Here is a 15,881-nt window from a genome sequence, read left to right as displayed (position 1 = left end):
CGATATCGCGAAATCCGCTTTAGCGGAAATCTAATTGCACATCATCTCTCTCTCTCCGTCCCGCTCCGTCCTGCTCCCTCCACGATTTTCCACGCTTTCCCGATTTTCCCTCTTTGCCTTTTGGGATGCTGACTGTGGCCGTAGGCTGATTTTAGCATAATGCTTTTTTAAATGCAAAGTTACAAACACTCGCTTGTTGCCCGCTGCTTCGGCCCCAAAGCGTCCCCGCCCCCTGACCGCCGCCAGCCTCCAGCCCCCACGCCACGCCTTCAGCCCCTATCTCCCCCGCCCCCTTCTTAGCAAGCAACCAACCCCCTCCCCTGCGTATTAGCACATTTTATGGCAGCGTCCACAGGCAACAGCCAGCATGGCATTAGCATAAAGCAGACACAAAAGGCGAAAAGGAATAAAATAAAACAAGTCGGAATTATTTCATCCCCTCGCGAGGCTCGAACAATTGATACCCCCCACACCAGCTGAATTCTTAAGCTAGAATCGTATTACACATTTTTCAAAACATGTATCCACACTTTAAATAGTTAACGAGCTTAAATATTAAAGGGAAATTCGAATCCAGACAAATTTAATTGGATTATCGTTCATGTGCACATAAGACGATCTCCTTAATGACATAATCACCATCATCGTTAATTGCGAAATTTTCAGTTTGCAAATTTGTCAAATCTTGAAGGAATTTCAAATGCTTTCGAGACAACAAAAAGCAGTAAGCAGCTTAAGATAATTTTCTGCTAATACTTTTTACCAGCTTTTACTTTTGGACTTCAACATTTTCCTTTAATTGAAAGCTTATCCCGACTAGTCAAACTCTGGCTTTAGCTGATTACAGGGTATTAATACCCTTAAGCAGCACACATGCTGAAATATATATTTTTTTTACAAATTAATTTGCGGTCCTGTTGACATTTGACTTTCCTCATGTGGCCTGTCTTCTTTTAATTAATGTAAATATTCACTCGCGATGTGCAAATTCCTGACGGTAATGCGTTTTAGACAATATTTGGTCATAATCAAGTTGCACCCGATGGTCCAATAATACCTATTGACAACCAACCAACTACCCCATTCATATTTGGTCTAAACATTTGCCCAGCATACAACCGAATCGAAAACTAAATTTTAATTAACTGCGGCCAGAGAAGGTGAAATTCCATGGCGTTTACCGCCGAAATAGTTTTTGAACATGTCGGACAGGTGAGTGTCAATAAATCGGGTAAACATTTTCTGCCCAGAACGAACCACAAACCAATTTTCGGTGTTGCAGCTTATTTCACTGTATGGAGTCATCAGTTTCACACTGATTTTCCCAATTACTTTTGCGCCAAAAGTTGCCAACTAATTTCGGTGTTTGGGAATTATCTTTTCGCGCCGCAAGAGTCGCGGATTTTCCACTCCTTTTCCGCCATTTCTAGTTGCAATGCCGGCCGGCAACGCGGCGTATAAGCAATATTCGCGCAAATTGAGCATTTGATTTGACTGGCAAGCGCCTTTGACAGCAGGCATCGAGCTCAAGAGCAATCGAATAAGGAATAGCCGAGTACGGAGTGGAAAACTCGGAAAAGCTGAATAAAAGAGGAGCGACCAAAAAAAAAACATGGCTTCAATGCGACAATTTTTTCCCCTTGCTCAACGCCATTTCCATTTACGTTGTTTACATTTTGCCAAGGCGTGTTGTTTTTTTTTTTTTTTTCTTGCTGCCAAAAGGCAAACGACACCCGCCGCTTGATGGGATGCGATGCGGGTCATGTAATGGCCATGGCCATGTCGCATAGGTGGGCCTAGATCATGCACAGCGAGAAAATCGCGCATCGAGTGGATGAACGCCCAATGATAACGTCACTTGAGCAGCTCATCTGCTCATCTGCGTAAGTTAATCCAGTCGGTTGAATCAAATACATCTTAGAGGTTCATAGTGTGGAAAATCGCTTAAATTAAGTTTTCACGAAACGATTGAATGGAGAGATATGGCTGCAGTTAGAAAAATGTTGGGTAGGTATTACTTTTATAGGAAATTGCTACTAAAGATCATAACTAACTCAGAAAGTGTGCAACCAAAGCGTTTTGGAACAATGATTTAAAGTATATATACATGGAAAAGATGTTTTCCTTTTGGGTAGTCACTTCTTTAAGTTTCTCGCAGTGTACTCGACGTTAACTGTGACACCAGCGATAACCGAAGCCTTGCTTGTTTTGTGCTCAACCCAACAGCATCGAGAGAGTTGCGTGTTTATTTTTTCACCTCAGACCCACAACCATTTTCTTTATTTTTTTCTGTTTTTTTTTTCTATTTTTTGTCACTTTCAGCTATCAGTGGGTGGATGAGTGGTTGGTTTTCGGAAGTAGGTGGCCAAAAAAAAAGAAAAGGGGGCGTAACAGTGTATTAAAGAAACATCTGGCAGACCGCCCCCCGTTTGCTTTGCCTCGCACGAGGCAACGCCCTTATCCTCGTCGGCCTGCTTAAATTTAATTTAAAGGCTCAAGCCGGACAAACAAGTGCACGTGAAAACGGGGGCGTTGTCCCTATTTATGGGCGTGGCTGCAACGGCATTGACACAGCATTGAGCAGCAGAAATTAGCGTGCCCGAGCCTTAATTGTGGACCAAAGTGTGGGCCACGATGGGGTCCTTTTTGGCCAACTTGGGGCCTCGAAATCTAGTGTAAACAGGCAGCAAGTCAGAGGGCGCAGTCGGAAATTTGCACAGACCTCTTGGAATATTCGGGGGCATCAAGGGGTTAAGGCCTTTGTTGAACCCGCCGCTTGAGTACGGAGGACCTTTGTCAGATTTAAACACTTTCGGACACTTGAGTTTGACACTCGTTATTGAGACTTCACTTTAAATTAACATAATTTCTCCTTTTCTATTTCGGTCACCCATTTTTATTTTAAACCGTAGACCGACCCTTCGATTGTAATAGAAAGTAATGCGCTTTGTGCTTCGACCCGATGATGATTATAAGAAGTTTCATTTTGGTCGCCCGTTTTATTGCTCAACCTGGGTTCGTCCATTAACCGAAATGAGCGCAATTCAAAATAATATCCGAAGGACCCAACTGGGATGACACTTTCGCCGGCAAGCAGAAACTTTCCATCCCAGCAGGACATTGCTGCTGATTGTTTTGCAAAGATTCTGGGCTTCTGAGATTCTGAGATTCGCACCCGGGATTTTCGGGCCTTCGTATGGGGATTCATTCGTTCATCGGCAACTTTCGGTCGACCAAAAATCATAAATCTTTTTAATTTCATTGATCAACTTTGGCCGGCCAAAAACTTTTGCGTGCCCCAAGGAAAGTTTCGCACTCGACTCCCCCAGGGGCATATTTTGCCTGACAATTAAATCGATGGCAGATAAATATTAAACTTAAACTTTCAATTCATTGCTGCAAAATTATGTGTTGCTCAAGCTGCTCGAATTTTTGTTGATTTTTTTTGCTTTTTTTATATTTTGATTTTCGTTCGCTTGATGGAGCAGCAATAAAAAATCATATTTTATGGGGGAACAAGAACTCCGCAGGGGATGCAGGAAAAAATGGCGGAACCGGAAAATAAATAAATGCCATCGCATAAACAAAGGAAGAATGGCGAATTGGGTGTAGTTGTGGCTCCTACGGTCCAGATAAAGAACCTTATAAATTGAAACAAAGTGGACAGTGATTGGAAAAATCAATGGGGCATGCAGACAGACAGTCGAACCCCAAAAGAAGTAACTCCTTGGCGGTAACTTGAGAAGTTAAAACTGGTACGGAAATAGTCAAGCTACAAACATAATAAGAAAAAATGTCATTATCTAAACATATTAATATTCAAAAAGCTGCCAGTAAATATATAATAATTTAAATGAAAATATTGCTTCAAATTATTACATTATTTTTAAGAATTTAGTCAGTAATCCCAAAAACTTTAACAATTGCCTGGAAAAGGTACACCATTCAGCCATTTACCGCATCCTAAGAAGATGTAATTTGCTTTGCTTTTTGCAAAAGCACAAAACCTAATAACCTTATACGTCTTGAAGGCATAAGGGTCAACTTTTAATGAACATGCCCCCTTCCTTAGTAAAAATTCAGATTTTACAGCTCGTGTCCTTTGCAGCAGCGTTTCAAGAACTCACATATTCGCACTCGTTAATAACTTTTCATGTTGTGGCAGCACAGCATCCTCGTTCCTTGTTTCTGTAAATAAGTTCTGAGAAAATGTTTGCGCAGTATGCAAAACTTTTCGATTGTGGCAATCGTTCCTTGGGCGCAGCCACACGTGCATTCTGGGAATCCGATTGCGGAGTTGATTTTGAGAACTTTATAAATGGAGCAAAAATGTGTAATGAGTATCGCCGATATTTCTTCGAATCCGGCCAGCCGAGAACTATTGACAGCCATAAATGCATTGAGCTGCGATTTAAAGGATTTAAAAGAACCATCCTTGCAATCATCGCCATTCAAGAAGGATTTACATATTAATATATACAATATGCACAGTGAGAACGATGGCTAAATGGCATTTCCATGCCGTTCATTTACTGGAGTCGCCTTTTACGAGGGGCTCATTTAAAGAAATATTTAATTTCGAGTAAATGAATTATAAATGCAATTTGCTGGCAGCTCTATTTCTTGTTTTGCCGCCGCCTTACTTATGATGCGTCTTTGTCCTCCGATGGCCCAGTCGGAGAATTAATTACGCCGCTGAAAGTTGATTCCCGCCATAGATGGGGATGCGGATACGGATGCGGACGCGGATGCGGATGCGGAAGCCCTTGTGCCAATGCGACCACAACTGACCCAGTTGTTTAATTGAATTGAAGCCATAAACACTTGGAGTAGAACGACCACAGCCGCACAAAACGAGAACGCGTCGGGAATGAAAAATGGCCACGGCCAGGAGCACTCGCTAAATAACTTTAATTAGTAGTGCGAGTGCGGCCATCAATCACCTTTGCTTGCCTGCGTCAGAGAGAGAGCGAGCCAGAGAGCCGGCCAGCGGAAACGGAAATGGCAAGCGGAAACGCCAACGGATGCCACGTGGCCATTGCTAAGCATTTTGACAGCTGCGCCTGTCGCCTATGCAACCAAAACACAGATACACTGCAGAACAGTGGATCAATGGGGATTCAAGTCTTGTTAACTTATTACTTAAACTATCCTACAAGCATCTTGTAAAAGTTCTGTAAATCTGTGGTCTGGCTATGAAACTAGCTTATGGATGAAAAAAACAAATAAAAGTTATAGGTTATAGTTATAGTTATAGTTTGATTAGCTTTGGTTAACTTTTGGCTTTAAAATATAATTAATCTGTCTTTTAGATGCAGGTTATAAGTTTTAGAGAGTGTTGAATTGTCTATGTATATCTGATTTTCTTCAAGACAATACTTTTCTTATTTCTATTCATGTTCTAAAAAGTAAGAAAATGCTAGAAAGGAGGGAATTAATCAAATTGCAAATTTCATCAGCGTGGTCAGAAAAAGCAGCATAAAAACAACAAAAGCAGATGCGGTGCCCTGCGCTGCTCTGCGAGAGAAAGCTGGCGTTTTTCAGCGAGTGGCAGGCAAAGTTGTTGACATCTTGTGAGCCAACACGTACCGCCAGCCGGCAGCAACAAAAACACACAGAACAGCACACAAAAAGTAGTAAACACTTGACGGGAGCAGCAGAAACAACACGAACAAACAGCCAGTAGTGCCAAAGTGAAGGACCAGAACTGGAGCTACGGCAAATGTTTGCTTAAAAATGATGCGAGCCCCACGAAAGAACAAGAATTTCGAAATGGGAGGGGTTTTTGGATGGTTTTCTTGGTGGGTGGGGTGGATTTGGGGACTGGGGGTTGGGGATCGGATGCTTCTGCTGCCACTGACAGATGCAAGACGCGTTGACAGTGACAAAGACAATGATGACGACGACGATGGTTATGTTTGGGGCTCATCATCAGCGGTGCGGTGTGGGGATGGAAGGATGGAGGCCAGCATTTGGCATAATCCTGCTGAGAAAATGTCATTACACCATCCACACATAGTGGAGTTGCCTTTTGAAGGAAAAGGCGCTGCAAGCTTAAATAAATAAATATGCCTTCCCGCTGACAAGTGAGGAAAAGTTCTCGTACGGTTTTCATGTGCGCTGAAGTCTGTGTATTTCCATATCAAGGGAAAATAAGTTTTCAAGAGACATTCGCTCAAATTACAGTCATATTTAAATAACCCAAGAACTTGTTGGCATTACTTCAGCAATTCTTGGCAAATAACTGCGAATGGATCTTTTTAGGTTACTTGCATAAATGTGTAGCATATTAATTTATTTAAATGTGATAATATTCCGTTTTCATTTAAACAGCCTAACATTTTATATATTTTCTTCTCAATACAATTTTGATGGAAACTTAGCAATAATTGGTTTAATGTAGCAGGTACCTTTTCCTGCAAAATGCCCGCTTAAATCCTATTGACTTACCACAATATTTTTCGAAATAGTCCTTGTTCCGTAGTCTGGAGTCTGGTTGCAGCTGCAGTTATTCCACTTTCCCCGAGGATCGACAGTTACGCGAGTGGCCCAGTCATTGACAAATGGCCAGAGAACTGCTATTGTTTTATTTTTATTATATTTTACTTCTCTTCATTTCCAGAGCACTTTTCCATTGCGCTTTCCCCCGCTTCCTCGCGAATTGGCCTAGTTTGTTGTCTGCGATTTGGTGTTGTTTTCCAAATATATATGCATGTTTGTATGTGGGCTTTCCCCTGGTTTCGGTAGGCCTGCAGTTTTGAGTTACTTGGCACTTGGCTAATGCTTTTGTCTGCCTTTCTTCTGCGTTTACTATGCTTTTTCTTATGCTTTTTTCATGCTTTTCTTCTGCCAGACGGGCGACGCAGCGTCTTTGCTTGCACTTGAGGAACCGTTATCTGGGTGGTGTACGAGTGTGCGAGTGTGTGTGCGCTTTTTTGTGTGGTTGAATTAGCGAGTGAGACACGAACTTTTGACCCCGTTTCGACAATAACAACACGAGAAGAGCAGAGGCTTGGCTTCCATTCTCCGGCTTTTTGAACCACTGGCCGGCTTTTTGGCTTTTCAACACCGAAAGCGCTTACATTTATGTCCGTGACTGTTTTGCGGGTTCTGAGGATTGCCCGAACCGAAGGGTTTGCTAAAGTGCCCTGGCTTTTATTGATTTACCAGGGCGTTATAGCCCGCAAATATAATAAAAATCAGACATTTCTTATTCGATTGGGGTTAGCAATCAGCTTTAACTTTCGCATCAATAAAGTTTGTTTACCGTTGGAACTTTAAGCACTTTCCCTATTTTATGTTTAACACTCAACACATTCACAGTTCCATATGCTTATCGGGGCTTTTCACTAACGAATTGTTTATTGTTTGTTGTTTCCGCGTTTTTTATTGATTTGGCAGGGCGTTTTTTCCACAATCATAATAAATACCAGTCATTTCCCGTTAGTTTTTTATAACGCATCAGCAGTAGCAGTACTTCCTTCGCTTTTCCTCTTCTTCCGTTGTAAAGAGTGGTTTTACCGTTTGGGTTTTATTAGCACTTTTCACTACAATAACTGTAGTTCCGATTGGGTTTTGCGCACATTTTACGTAGCTAGCCGAAAACTGATAAAACATCCGCATACATGTTGTTTTTGCTCAGCCAGCGCCTCACGAACTGAGTTTAAGAACGGCGAAAATACGCGAAAAGCCAGCATCTCAGCTCAGCTGTGATTGCGGTACTTTCGCTCTCTCTCTTTGGCGCCATCCGGAAAAGTACCGTACTCCACGTGGCTAGCGAACAGCTGTTGCCGCAGATGTTCCACTGAGCATGCGCAAAACGAGCTCGCCGCTGGAAACTGGGAAATAATAAAGCTCCGTTACTGGAAAATCGGTTTAGTGGGAACGGTTGCTAGCTATTTTCATATGCCATAAAGGTTTCTTCACCAGCACGACACCTACAACTTGATGGAATAGCGAAATGGCACCCACAAGTTGGCGCGAAAGTCAACACTTCGCACATAAAGACATCTTTCCGCTTGGCCAACTTTTCGGGCCAACAAACTTTTCACATTACAATAAGCGCACATTTTTTAACCCACATTTGGCATCAATATACTTGGGTTAACCAGAGCACTAGCACAAAAGATTTTATAAATTATTTAAAGAGTTCAGAAATACCAAGTTTTAGAAAACCACTCTCCTAAAACTCTACTCAATATAAAATCTAAAATTAGTCTTAATAGATGAAAATTAAAATTGGAAAAATATTATTGTATTTATGCATTTTAGATTGCCAATTAGAAACAGAAGCCGTAAAAAGTTTTATTATTACTGATTGGCCTTCAAACCCTTTATTGATAAAACATTCTCTTTTTGTCATTACTTTTGTTTTAATTTTAGTTACGTTTTATATTGTTAATTAATTACAAAACCCTAATGCACAAAAATGCAAAAAACGTCGAAACCAGCATGCGCCGGCAGCGAAAGTGTTCAGCAACAATGGCCATCGTGACCGCTGTGGTTGTGCGAGTGGCCGTGCCCGCCGGATCTGTGGACCGCCTTCTCCTCCTCCTCGCCCGACTGCTTGGCAGCCTTGGCTTGATCCTCATCGGCAAACTCGCTGAGGTCGCGTCGCATTGCATAAGCATCCTCGCCATCGGCATAGTACTTCGGCTCCACCTCGATGATCTTGAACTTGAGGGCGTTGGTGTAGAGGTTCAGGGCAGCCCGATTGCTCTTCCTCACGTGCAGGGACACGTACTGGGCATTGAAGCACTCGACCATCGCCTGAGAGGCCTGATTCATGAGCTTCTGGGCCAGGCCCAATCGCCGATAGGAACGCTTGACCGCTAGCGAGGTGATGTGCCCATGGCGGCTCTCCTCATTGGGCTCTGGCTCCTCCATCTTGGCCAGGACATAGCCCACAATGGCGCCCTTGTCGTCGACGGCCACGTAGCTAAGCTGAGGCCAGGTTAGTCCGTGGTAAAAGTAGTATTTCATCTGGTAGTTTTCGGGCAGGCACAGCAGATTGCAGTGCTGCATGGTCATTAGGTCTTCCGGTTTTGCGCAGCGTATGTTCATGGTGATGCTGTGTAGACGTGCTTCCTAGTCTCGGCGAGCTTTCCTGGCTCTGCCGTGCTGGTGTGGCTGTTGATTCTGGTGATCCCAAGCAAGGGGTTGCTGATCCTCCGGCTCCTCCTGACCCAACAGCTCGCGAACCAGACGAAATTTCGATAGAAACGCCTTCCAGATGAGGAACCAGCCTGTAAAATAGTCAAATTTCCATATGAGTTGTTGTTCGGATCTTAGAAATTTCATTCCAATATAACGTGATCGTCTGCGGCCGCCTGCTTACCCAACAAAATAATTGCTGCGACGATACTAACAGAGGCTAATATGGTGAAAATGAAAGCCAAGCCCGTTTGCAGGGACATTCTAACAGGGTAGTACGAAATCAGGAAACTATAAACATGAAACCATAAATGGAATTTGAAAATAATAAAACTACTTTTCAAAGGGTTTAATTTTAGTTTCCAGCAGCGAATTAAATGTTTTTTCTCCCTATTTGGATTGCTATCACAATAAAGAACAGCTGTCCCCTGGGTGTAATCGTTATTCAACACTGATTGAAACCAGGGATACAATATCTTTTACTCTTTTTGTGGTAAGAAATGGGATATTTGCAAAAATGAACATGAGCACACATAAAAAGTTTGCAATCAAATATATTTATATTCTTTTGTTAATCGAAAACTTCCGCTTTTCTAGATTTAACATTTATTTAAAAGACCCTAGCACAAGTGACTTGAGCTGCCACCAAAAACCACATGGGGTTAGAAGTTCCACTAAGCTGTCTGTAAGCCCTTTTTTATAGAAGCTGTTCGATGAATCGTTCTTTGCGACAGGCACTCTATACACATGGTCCCGCCTTTGGGTTAGTTTTATTCAATATCCACCTGGCTGTTTAATTTATTTATATTCGCGAATGAGCACACTTCTTGCACACTAAGTTTATACACCGGCACCAGTCTGACCAGAGTTTGCGTGGGTCGAAAATCCACGATATCTCAGTTTGCAGAGAATACCAATCATACTGCTACTATATTGAAATAGAATTGGATAAATTCAAATCTGTGAATTTACGATTAAAAAGTTTTTTTAACCCTATGATGCCAGTTAACTCACATAGTATAGACTAATCCATTGTAAAAGAAATTTTTGAACAGTCAAAAAATACTGCACGCTACTAAAATACTAGATGAAAATACAAAACGGTAACTGTCGAAACAGCTGATTTGCAGCAAACAAATTTACCTGGGAAAACGCAACGCAATTAAACAAATGCCATTTGTGCAGTTTAACTAAGTAAAATGAAGGAATTTTCGGCCAAACGAGACGCTCTATTCGCATGTCTCGACGATGCGAGCAAAGAGTTGCGGGGAACTGCCTTGGATCAGAGCAAGGCCAAGGCGTTTTCCATCAACGCCCTCGATCGAGGAAACAAATCCGGAAACGGATCCGGACAGGTGATGAACTACCGCCAGGGTCGCAGCATTGACACTGGCCTCGATGCGGAGGATGGCAGACTGCGACGGATGCGCGGAAAGGAGAGCATTTTCAAGAAGCCCGAACTTCCCATTGGACGCTGTTTGAAGCCAAGAAAAACGCCAGATTACCAGGTTACAGACCATCCCTCTGCATTTAGTTGTCCCCCTCCCCTAAACGTTTGACCTACTCTCTAGGTGAACCCGCACAAATGGAAGAAGTACTCCCTGTCCGATGTGGACATTTCCGAGCAGAGCAACTCCGCCGCCGCCTTGTCCTTTCTGCGGCAAATGGATGCACAACGCGAGGCTGAGGGCGTAGACAACGAATCTCCACCTACAGATGGCAAGATCGAGTTCAAGAGGACCAGCAAACTTAGCCGCAAGCTCAAGAGCCTCAAACAGCAGGAGGTGGAGGATGTGGAGCTGGATAAGCCGCAGTTACGAGGTTCCAAGCTGGTGATGCCGGAGTATGTAATTGGCCAAAAGCCGCAGAAACAAAAGAAATCCAAAACCAAATCGGACCAGAGCCGTGCAGCGGGAAAACTACAACTGTCCCACTTGGCGGAGGAGGATGAGCAGGATGATTAGGTTAAAATGTATGATCCTAAGATTATATTATATAATAACTAGTGTCCCCATAAACTTTTAGAAATGTAAATAGATTTTTATTATATACAAACTTCGGTTTGTCGAGAAATATCATCGTTTATTTCGTAAGTGTACACACTCAAAAATCAGACTGGAAAATTGCTTTACATATTGCCTAATTGTTCGATTTCAAAAATCTGGCTGTGTATACTGGAATTGTAATATTTGTAGATTTCTGGCAGTTATCACATAAATTACATAATTTCGTACATCCAAATGAGGTACGCAATACGTATTCGAAGAATACTTGGAGGAGTATTTGTTACAATATAAAAATTAATAGCACGCGAGCACAGAACACATAATCTAAGGGACATACATAAATGCGACGATAAGAACATAAATGCGTTTAAAAATGCATCCGGAATGATGAAATGACCAGTGGCGGCGACTAATCGGCGTAAAACCCGGGATTGAAGTAGAGTTTCTTGTTGAAGCCAAGATTATCATAGGCACCTGTCTGCATGGAACCCTTCTTGCTGCGTTTGTCACCCACGGAAGCGTGCGTCATCTTTAGGATATCCTCGAGGTCCGTGTCGTGGGCATGATCGGCCATCACTTGGCAAAATTTCTGGATGTACCAGCTGCCCGTGTCGGTTTCGCGGTGGGTAACATAGCCCGGCGTATTGGCATAGCAGACAAGAGTGTCGGCAAGAGTTGGCACATTGGTTCTCGGGCTGGATATGCTCTCCGTCTGGGTGTCAGGCAACTCCTTCTGTTGCGACGTATACACTGGCTCCATGAGACTCTTTGGGTGGCCCAAATCATATTCATCGCCGCGGCAAAAGGGAAATATAAGCACCTTCGGCTTGTTCACCAAAAAAGGACATTTGTTCGCCTGGAAGTGGTCCTTGATCTTCTGCATATCGACCACAGATCCATCGCAAAACGCCACCTTATCTATCCCCTTCACGCGATTGCCGTGTGTCATCAGTACCATCACGAAACACTCGGTCTTCTGCACATACGACGAGGAGGTCAACGTTGTGAGAAGTTCAAAGAACTGATGCTGGTTCACGTTCCCATAGGCGAAAATCGTAAAATCCAGTTCGCGAAACAAGTGAATCAACGAGTTGCTGTCCTCTTTGGCTCCCAACCGTTGGAGGTCTGGATCCGGAAAGTCCATTATGTTAACCATTAGCAAAACGCCGCGGTTCCAACGCGATTGCATCTCATATGTGCCCACTATGGCACTGGGGGCATAGTGTATCTTCTTCGATTTTTTTACCTTGCGTTGGTCACCGTCAACGCTCCCCACAAAAGGGGTCAGTGAACACAGCGTATCGTTCCGCGGCTTTGGTGGGAGAGAAAGAGAGAACAAAGAACAATAAGGATAAGGTTTATAAACTAACTATATATTAATTATCTGGCATAGGAAACTAGTGCTATATTAACACAGCTGCCAGCAAATAATCAAAAACAAAACCTACTGAAAGAATAATTGGGATAGGTAAGTAAAATGGATGTGATTCATGCTTCGCACCAAATTGATAACAAGTATCTCATACACGATTAACTTCTGAAAGAAGTAGTAATCATCATTGAGTCATTTACAATTCTTAAATATACCTTATCTAATCTCATTTCAATACGAATAACTCATGTAAGCAAACCTAAAAAAAAAATTAAAAACAAATACTGGTTTTTGTAGGAATCAGGGTCAATGAACCCGCTGAGCCGCAATTTCACCATCAAAGCATTTCGTTACAAAATGAACCTGTTGAACATCTGAGTGTTTCATTTTCATTACCTTGCTAACGCAGGGTCCTTCGCAGGCTTCTGCTGTAGGCGTGTCCACAATATCGGCCGACTTCCGGCTGGTTCTCCGCTCGTTTAGCGAGATAAAGGGTGGCCTTGAATCGGACTCATCGACGGATTCCAATAGAACGGCCGCATCCAGACAATTGATATTGCGCAGTGCATTGATCAGCTGGTTGTAGGCGGTGGGACCACGCTGGGTGATCTTCATGAGGAGCCTGCGATGCTGCTCCGCACGCACATCCTTCTCGTCCATGTTGAATGGCTTGCCATTGAGATCCTCCGTATTTCTAAGCATCTGATCGGATAGGATGCCCTGGCGCACGCACTCCATTGCCAGACGCTCGTAGCTCGTCCACTCAACCAGCGTATCCAGATTCTTGCGTATATGCTCGCGATGCCTCTTCGGCATTCCAATCTCGCGCTCCGGCGGCTGCATTCCGGATATGGTTTCCACGCGTTCCGGTGACTCCGCTTATTGGGAGCGCCAAGGATGGATGCCGTGATCAGTCTCCAATTGGCAGTGATATTGGCAGTGAGTCACCTACAAGGTTTTCCGTTTCTCGCTAGTTGTCGATTCTTTGTCTCCGCTTTGTTGTTGTCGTCGTTGTTTTTGTTCTGCGACTTTCAAGAAAGGGGCACAAATCGGCGGCCCTGCTGGTGTCCTTATTTTTCCAAAAGTAAATTAACTAGTCTATTTATTGCACTAGACGATCCTCGCAAGGATCGAGGATCTTCGAATAAGATTTCTTTCGAAACAAAAGGACCTTCGAGCGTTTCGCGCCGCCAAACTAGCCACTAAACTAATAAATGGAACTTTGGGATTGGTGTGGCTGCTTGTGGGTGCGCCATTATTACCAGAGAACGCGTGTGGGATAAATACTGAAAGTAATGCTACTGCTAAAAAATAATTAATAAGTTCCAAAATGCATCACCTTAAAGTAAATTTCTTTAGGGAAATTTCTGGATAATTTTTCAAAGAAAAATATTATCCACAGTGCTTGCGATAATGCTTATTAAAAATTCCAACTTCTGTAGTACAAGTACCACAGGCAATCCATGTCATGAACCATGTTCCAAATATTCCACCGTTCCTCCATCGCCGCCTATTTGATTTAATTTAATACTAAATACTAGAAATGCGATAGAGGGTCACAATAACAAACCGTAAACATAAACAAAGGAAATGGATGAGGAGCAACAATTTACGCCGGAATCGAAAAACTCCGCCCAAAAAGGCGCAGCAAAGCCTGCAAGCATTCCGAGAGAGGTGAAACTTAAGCTGCAAAGGCAACTAAACAAACTGGGCTACTCACAGCAAATCCTGCTCGAAGCAGCCAAGCAGCAAAATCGAAATTATTCGAATGGCGTTCTCCGTGAGTTTCATAAAAGAATAATGCAATAAAAGTACATTGTCCCAATCCCTTCCAGAGTATGTGGCCACCATGATTGGCAGGGGCGAGGAAATGGTGAAGAACTACGACTCCGTTAGCTTAAACAACATTAACCAGTGGCTGGAGCTCATGAAAAGCTCGCAACTCGCGGAGCTCTGCGAATTCGAAGCAGCCGCCGCTGTGAACTCCATAATCCAAAATGAGACGAAGCCATCGCCAGGGGAACTGAACGGCATTGACTTGAAGTAGGAATGGTTTTGAAAAACTCCATTTGTATTGATCATTGGGGTACTTTCAGTGAGGCCTACAAGTTTCTGGAAAACGCTTTGATGGGCCAGCCGCAAAAGAAGTTGAGGGATGCGACCAAGGAATTCTTGTCCAAGGAAATTGAGGTGAGCGAAGGCAGCATCAACTTTCAAAAGCAGTTTAAAATAGGAAATCCTGATGCCAACAGCTGCTCATAGAGGAGGCAAACACCGACGAATCCGACGATGTGGCACGCAGCATGGGGCAGCGTTTATATGACCACCAGTTGTTGGATTACATGGAACAGCGGCAAAAATGCAGCTTGGATCCACTGTTTCTGGACGAGAAGCTAACGTAGCGACTGTTATTGAGTAATTGAGCAATTGAGCACGCAGAGCATTTATTCATTTCCACACATTTATTAAACATTTAAATTCAATTGTTTGTTACATACGTACATTGTCACACGCATTTGCACCGCTCCATCATCATCAATTGATCATCGATCCCACGTTTATACATTAGTATTACTATGCGAAATGCCCCAACCTGTGTACGTATTAATATTCGATAATTACACTCATAATTAAGTACTTGACTATAAACAGTTTTAGCACATTTAAAATCTAGAATTCCTTTAGTTGTACACAATTACTTCGAGTAGTGTAAGAAAAAGTTGTGGGTCTTTGGCCTTGGATTCTCTCAATTGCATAACATTTATTGTGCATGATTGTTTTCAATAGTTGGGGCTGCCAATTAGCATTGCATAGACTAGTGTAGAGATAGGTAGTTTAGTTTTGGTTTTGCTACGATTAGCTTTGTTTTAAACTTTAAGAGGCGTAAAAACAGTTGAGTGCTGCTTGACTCCCATAGCATCACAATAGAATCACAAGAGACAGAGTTGGCTTCATTTCAATTCAATTCGTTAGAGGATCTAGGATGGTACACTTACGATAACATAACGTACATACGATCAGAATTACATACAAATTCGAATACAAATATAATACCCTTTAGTTTTAGGCGCAGTTACTAGCACTAAAACGATCTTCACACAATCAAATGCAATTCAATAATGTACATAATATAACTCTTAAATGTTCAGTCCAGTTTGAGCTTTTGGTTTCCCCTTTTTCTTTGATTTAGATTTTGTTTTTAATTGTTTAATTTTTATTTTTTTTGTTTTCTTGTGCTTAGTTTTCTGTCTTGTCGCGTAAACATTAATTAAAATTAAGTAAATCTAATTATGTATACGTATAATTAAACGCTAGTAAACCATATAGATATGCTTCTCTAAGGTGAAATA

At 42.6% G+C, this 15,881-nt stretch overlaps 6 protein-coding genes across 15 annotated transcripts in view; 2 read left to right on the top strand and 4 right to left on the bottom strand.

Moving 5' to 3' along the window:
- The window catches only part of LOC117141844 (kin of IRRE-like protein 2), a 223,601-nt gene extending 215,884 nt beyond the window's left edge, over nt 1-7,717 (bottom strand). For 4 of the 9 annotated variants that reach the window (XM_033305518.1, XM_033305517.1, XM_033305511.1 and 1 more), the window contains exon 1: nt 6,451-7,715. The gene's annotated coding sequence lies outside the window, so the exon portion shown is untranslated. Of the gene's footprint in view, nt 1-6,450 lie in introns of all 9 variants that reach the window. The other 5 variants (XM_033305514.1, XM_033305513.1, XM_033305515.1 and 2 more) reach the window with 3 other exon arrangements.
- A 515-nt stretch (nt 7,718-8,232) lies between these two features.
- LOC117141184 (N-alpha-acetyltransferase daf-31) lies at nt 8,233-9,083 on the bottom strand. Its single transcript, XM_033304522.1, has one exon. The coding sequence runs from the start codon at nt 9,061-9,063 to the stop codon at nt 8,473-8,475; it is 591 nt and encodes a 196-aa protein (XP_033160413.1). The 5' UTR covers nt 9,064-9,083; the 3' UTR covers nt 8,233-8,472.
- Nucleotides 9,069-10,047, bottom strand: LOC117141185 (small integral membrane protein 13). 2 transcript variants are annotated; one of them, XM_033304523.1, is made up of 3 exons: nt 9,939-10,025; nt 9,338-9,444; nt 9,069-9,245 (listed from the first exon to the last, which is right to left on the bottom strand). In XM_033304523.1, exons 2-3 carry the CDS (start codon nt 9,414-9,416, stop codon nt 9,088-9,090), a joined length of 237 nt encoding a protein of 78 aa, XP_033160414.1. In that variant the 5' UTR covers nt 9,417-9,444; nt 9,939-10,025; the 3' UTR covers nt 9,069-9,087. The 2 variants fall into 2 exon arrangements, 1 of the variants encoding a protein (XP_033160414.1); XR_004459465.1 differs by lacking the exon at nt 9,338-9,444 and having other exon boundaries at nt 9,159-9,245; nt 9,939-10,047.
- A 208-nt stretch (nt 10,048-10,255) lies between these two features.
- On the top strand, nt 10,256-11,226 carry LOC117140378 (protein TSSC4). The gene is made up of 2 exons (XM_033303242.1): nt 10,256-10,661; nt 10,725-11,226. The coding sequence occupies exons 1-2, from the start codon at nt 10,353-10,355 to the stop codon at nt 11,115-11,117; spliced, it is 702 nt and encodes a 233-aa protein (XP_033159133.1). The 5' UTR covers nt 10,256-10,352; the 3' UTR covers nt 11,118-11,226.
- On the bottom strand, nt 11,219-13,751 carry LOC117140376 (caspase Dronc). Its single transcript, XM_033303241.1, has 2 exons — nt 12,928-13,751; nt 11,219-12,471 (listed from the first exon to the last, which is right to left on the bottom strand). The coding sequence occupies exons 1-2, from the start codon at nt 13,372-13,374 to the stop codon at nt 11,569-11,571; spliced, it is 1,350 nt and encodes a 449-aa protein (XP_033159132.1). The 5' UTR covers nt 13,375-13,751; the 3' UTR covers nt 11,219-11,568.
- A 313-nt stretch (nt 13,752-14,064) lies between these two features.
- Nucleotides 14,065-15,207, top strand: LOC117140411. The gene is made up of 4 exons (XM_033303285.1): nt 14,065-14,311; nt 14,367-14,574; nt 14,628-14,721; nt 14,784-15,207. The coding sequence occupies exons 1-4, from the start codon at nt 14,122-14,124 to the stop codon at nt 14,931-14,933; spliced, it is 642 nt and encodes a 213-aa protein (XP_033159176.1). The 5' UTR covers nt 14,065-14,121; the 3' UTR covers nt 14,934-15,207.
- Nucleotides 15,208-15,881: the final 674 nt, after the last annotated feature.

The sequence above is a fragment of the Drosophila mauritiana genome, chromosome 3L (assembly GCF_004382145.1).
Source record: "Drosophila mauritiana strain mau12 chromosome 3L, ASM438214v1, whole genome shotgun sequence".
Classification (NCBI taxonomy): Eukaryota; Metazoa; Arthropoda; class Insecta; order Diptera; family Drosophilidae; genus Drosophila; species Drosophila mauritiana.
The sequence above is the reverse complement of the archived record's forward strand: the minus strand, read 5'-3'. Positions and strand labels throughout refer to the sequence as shown.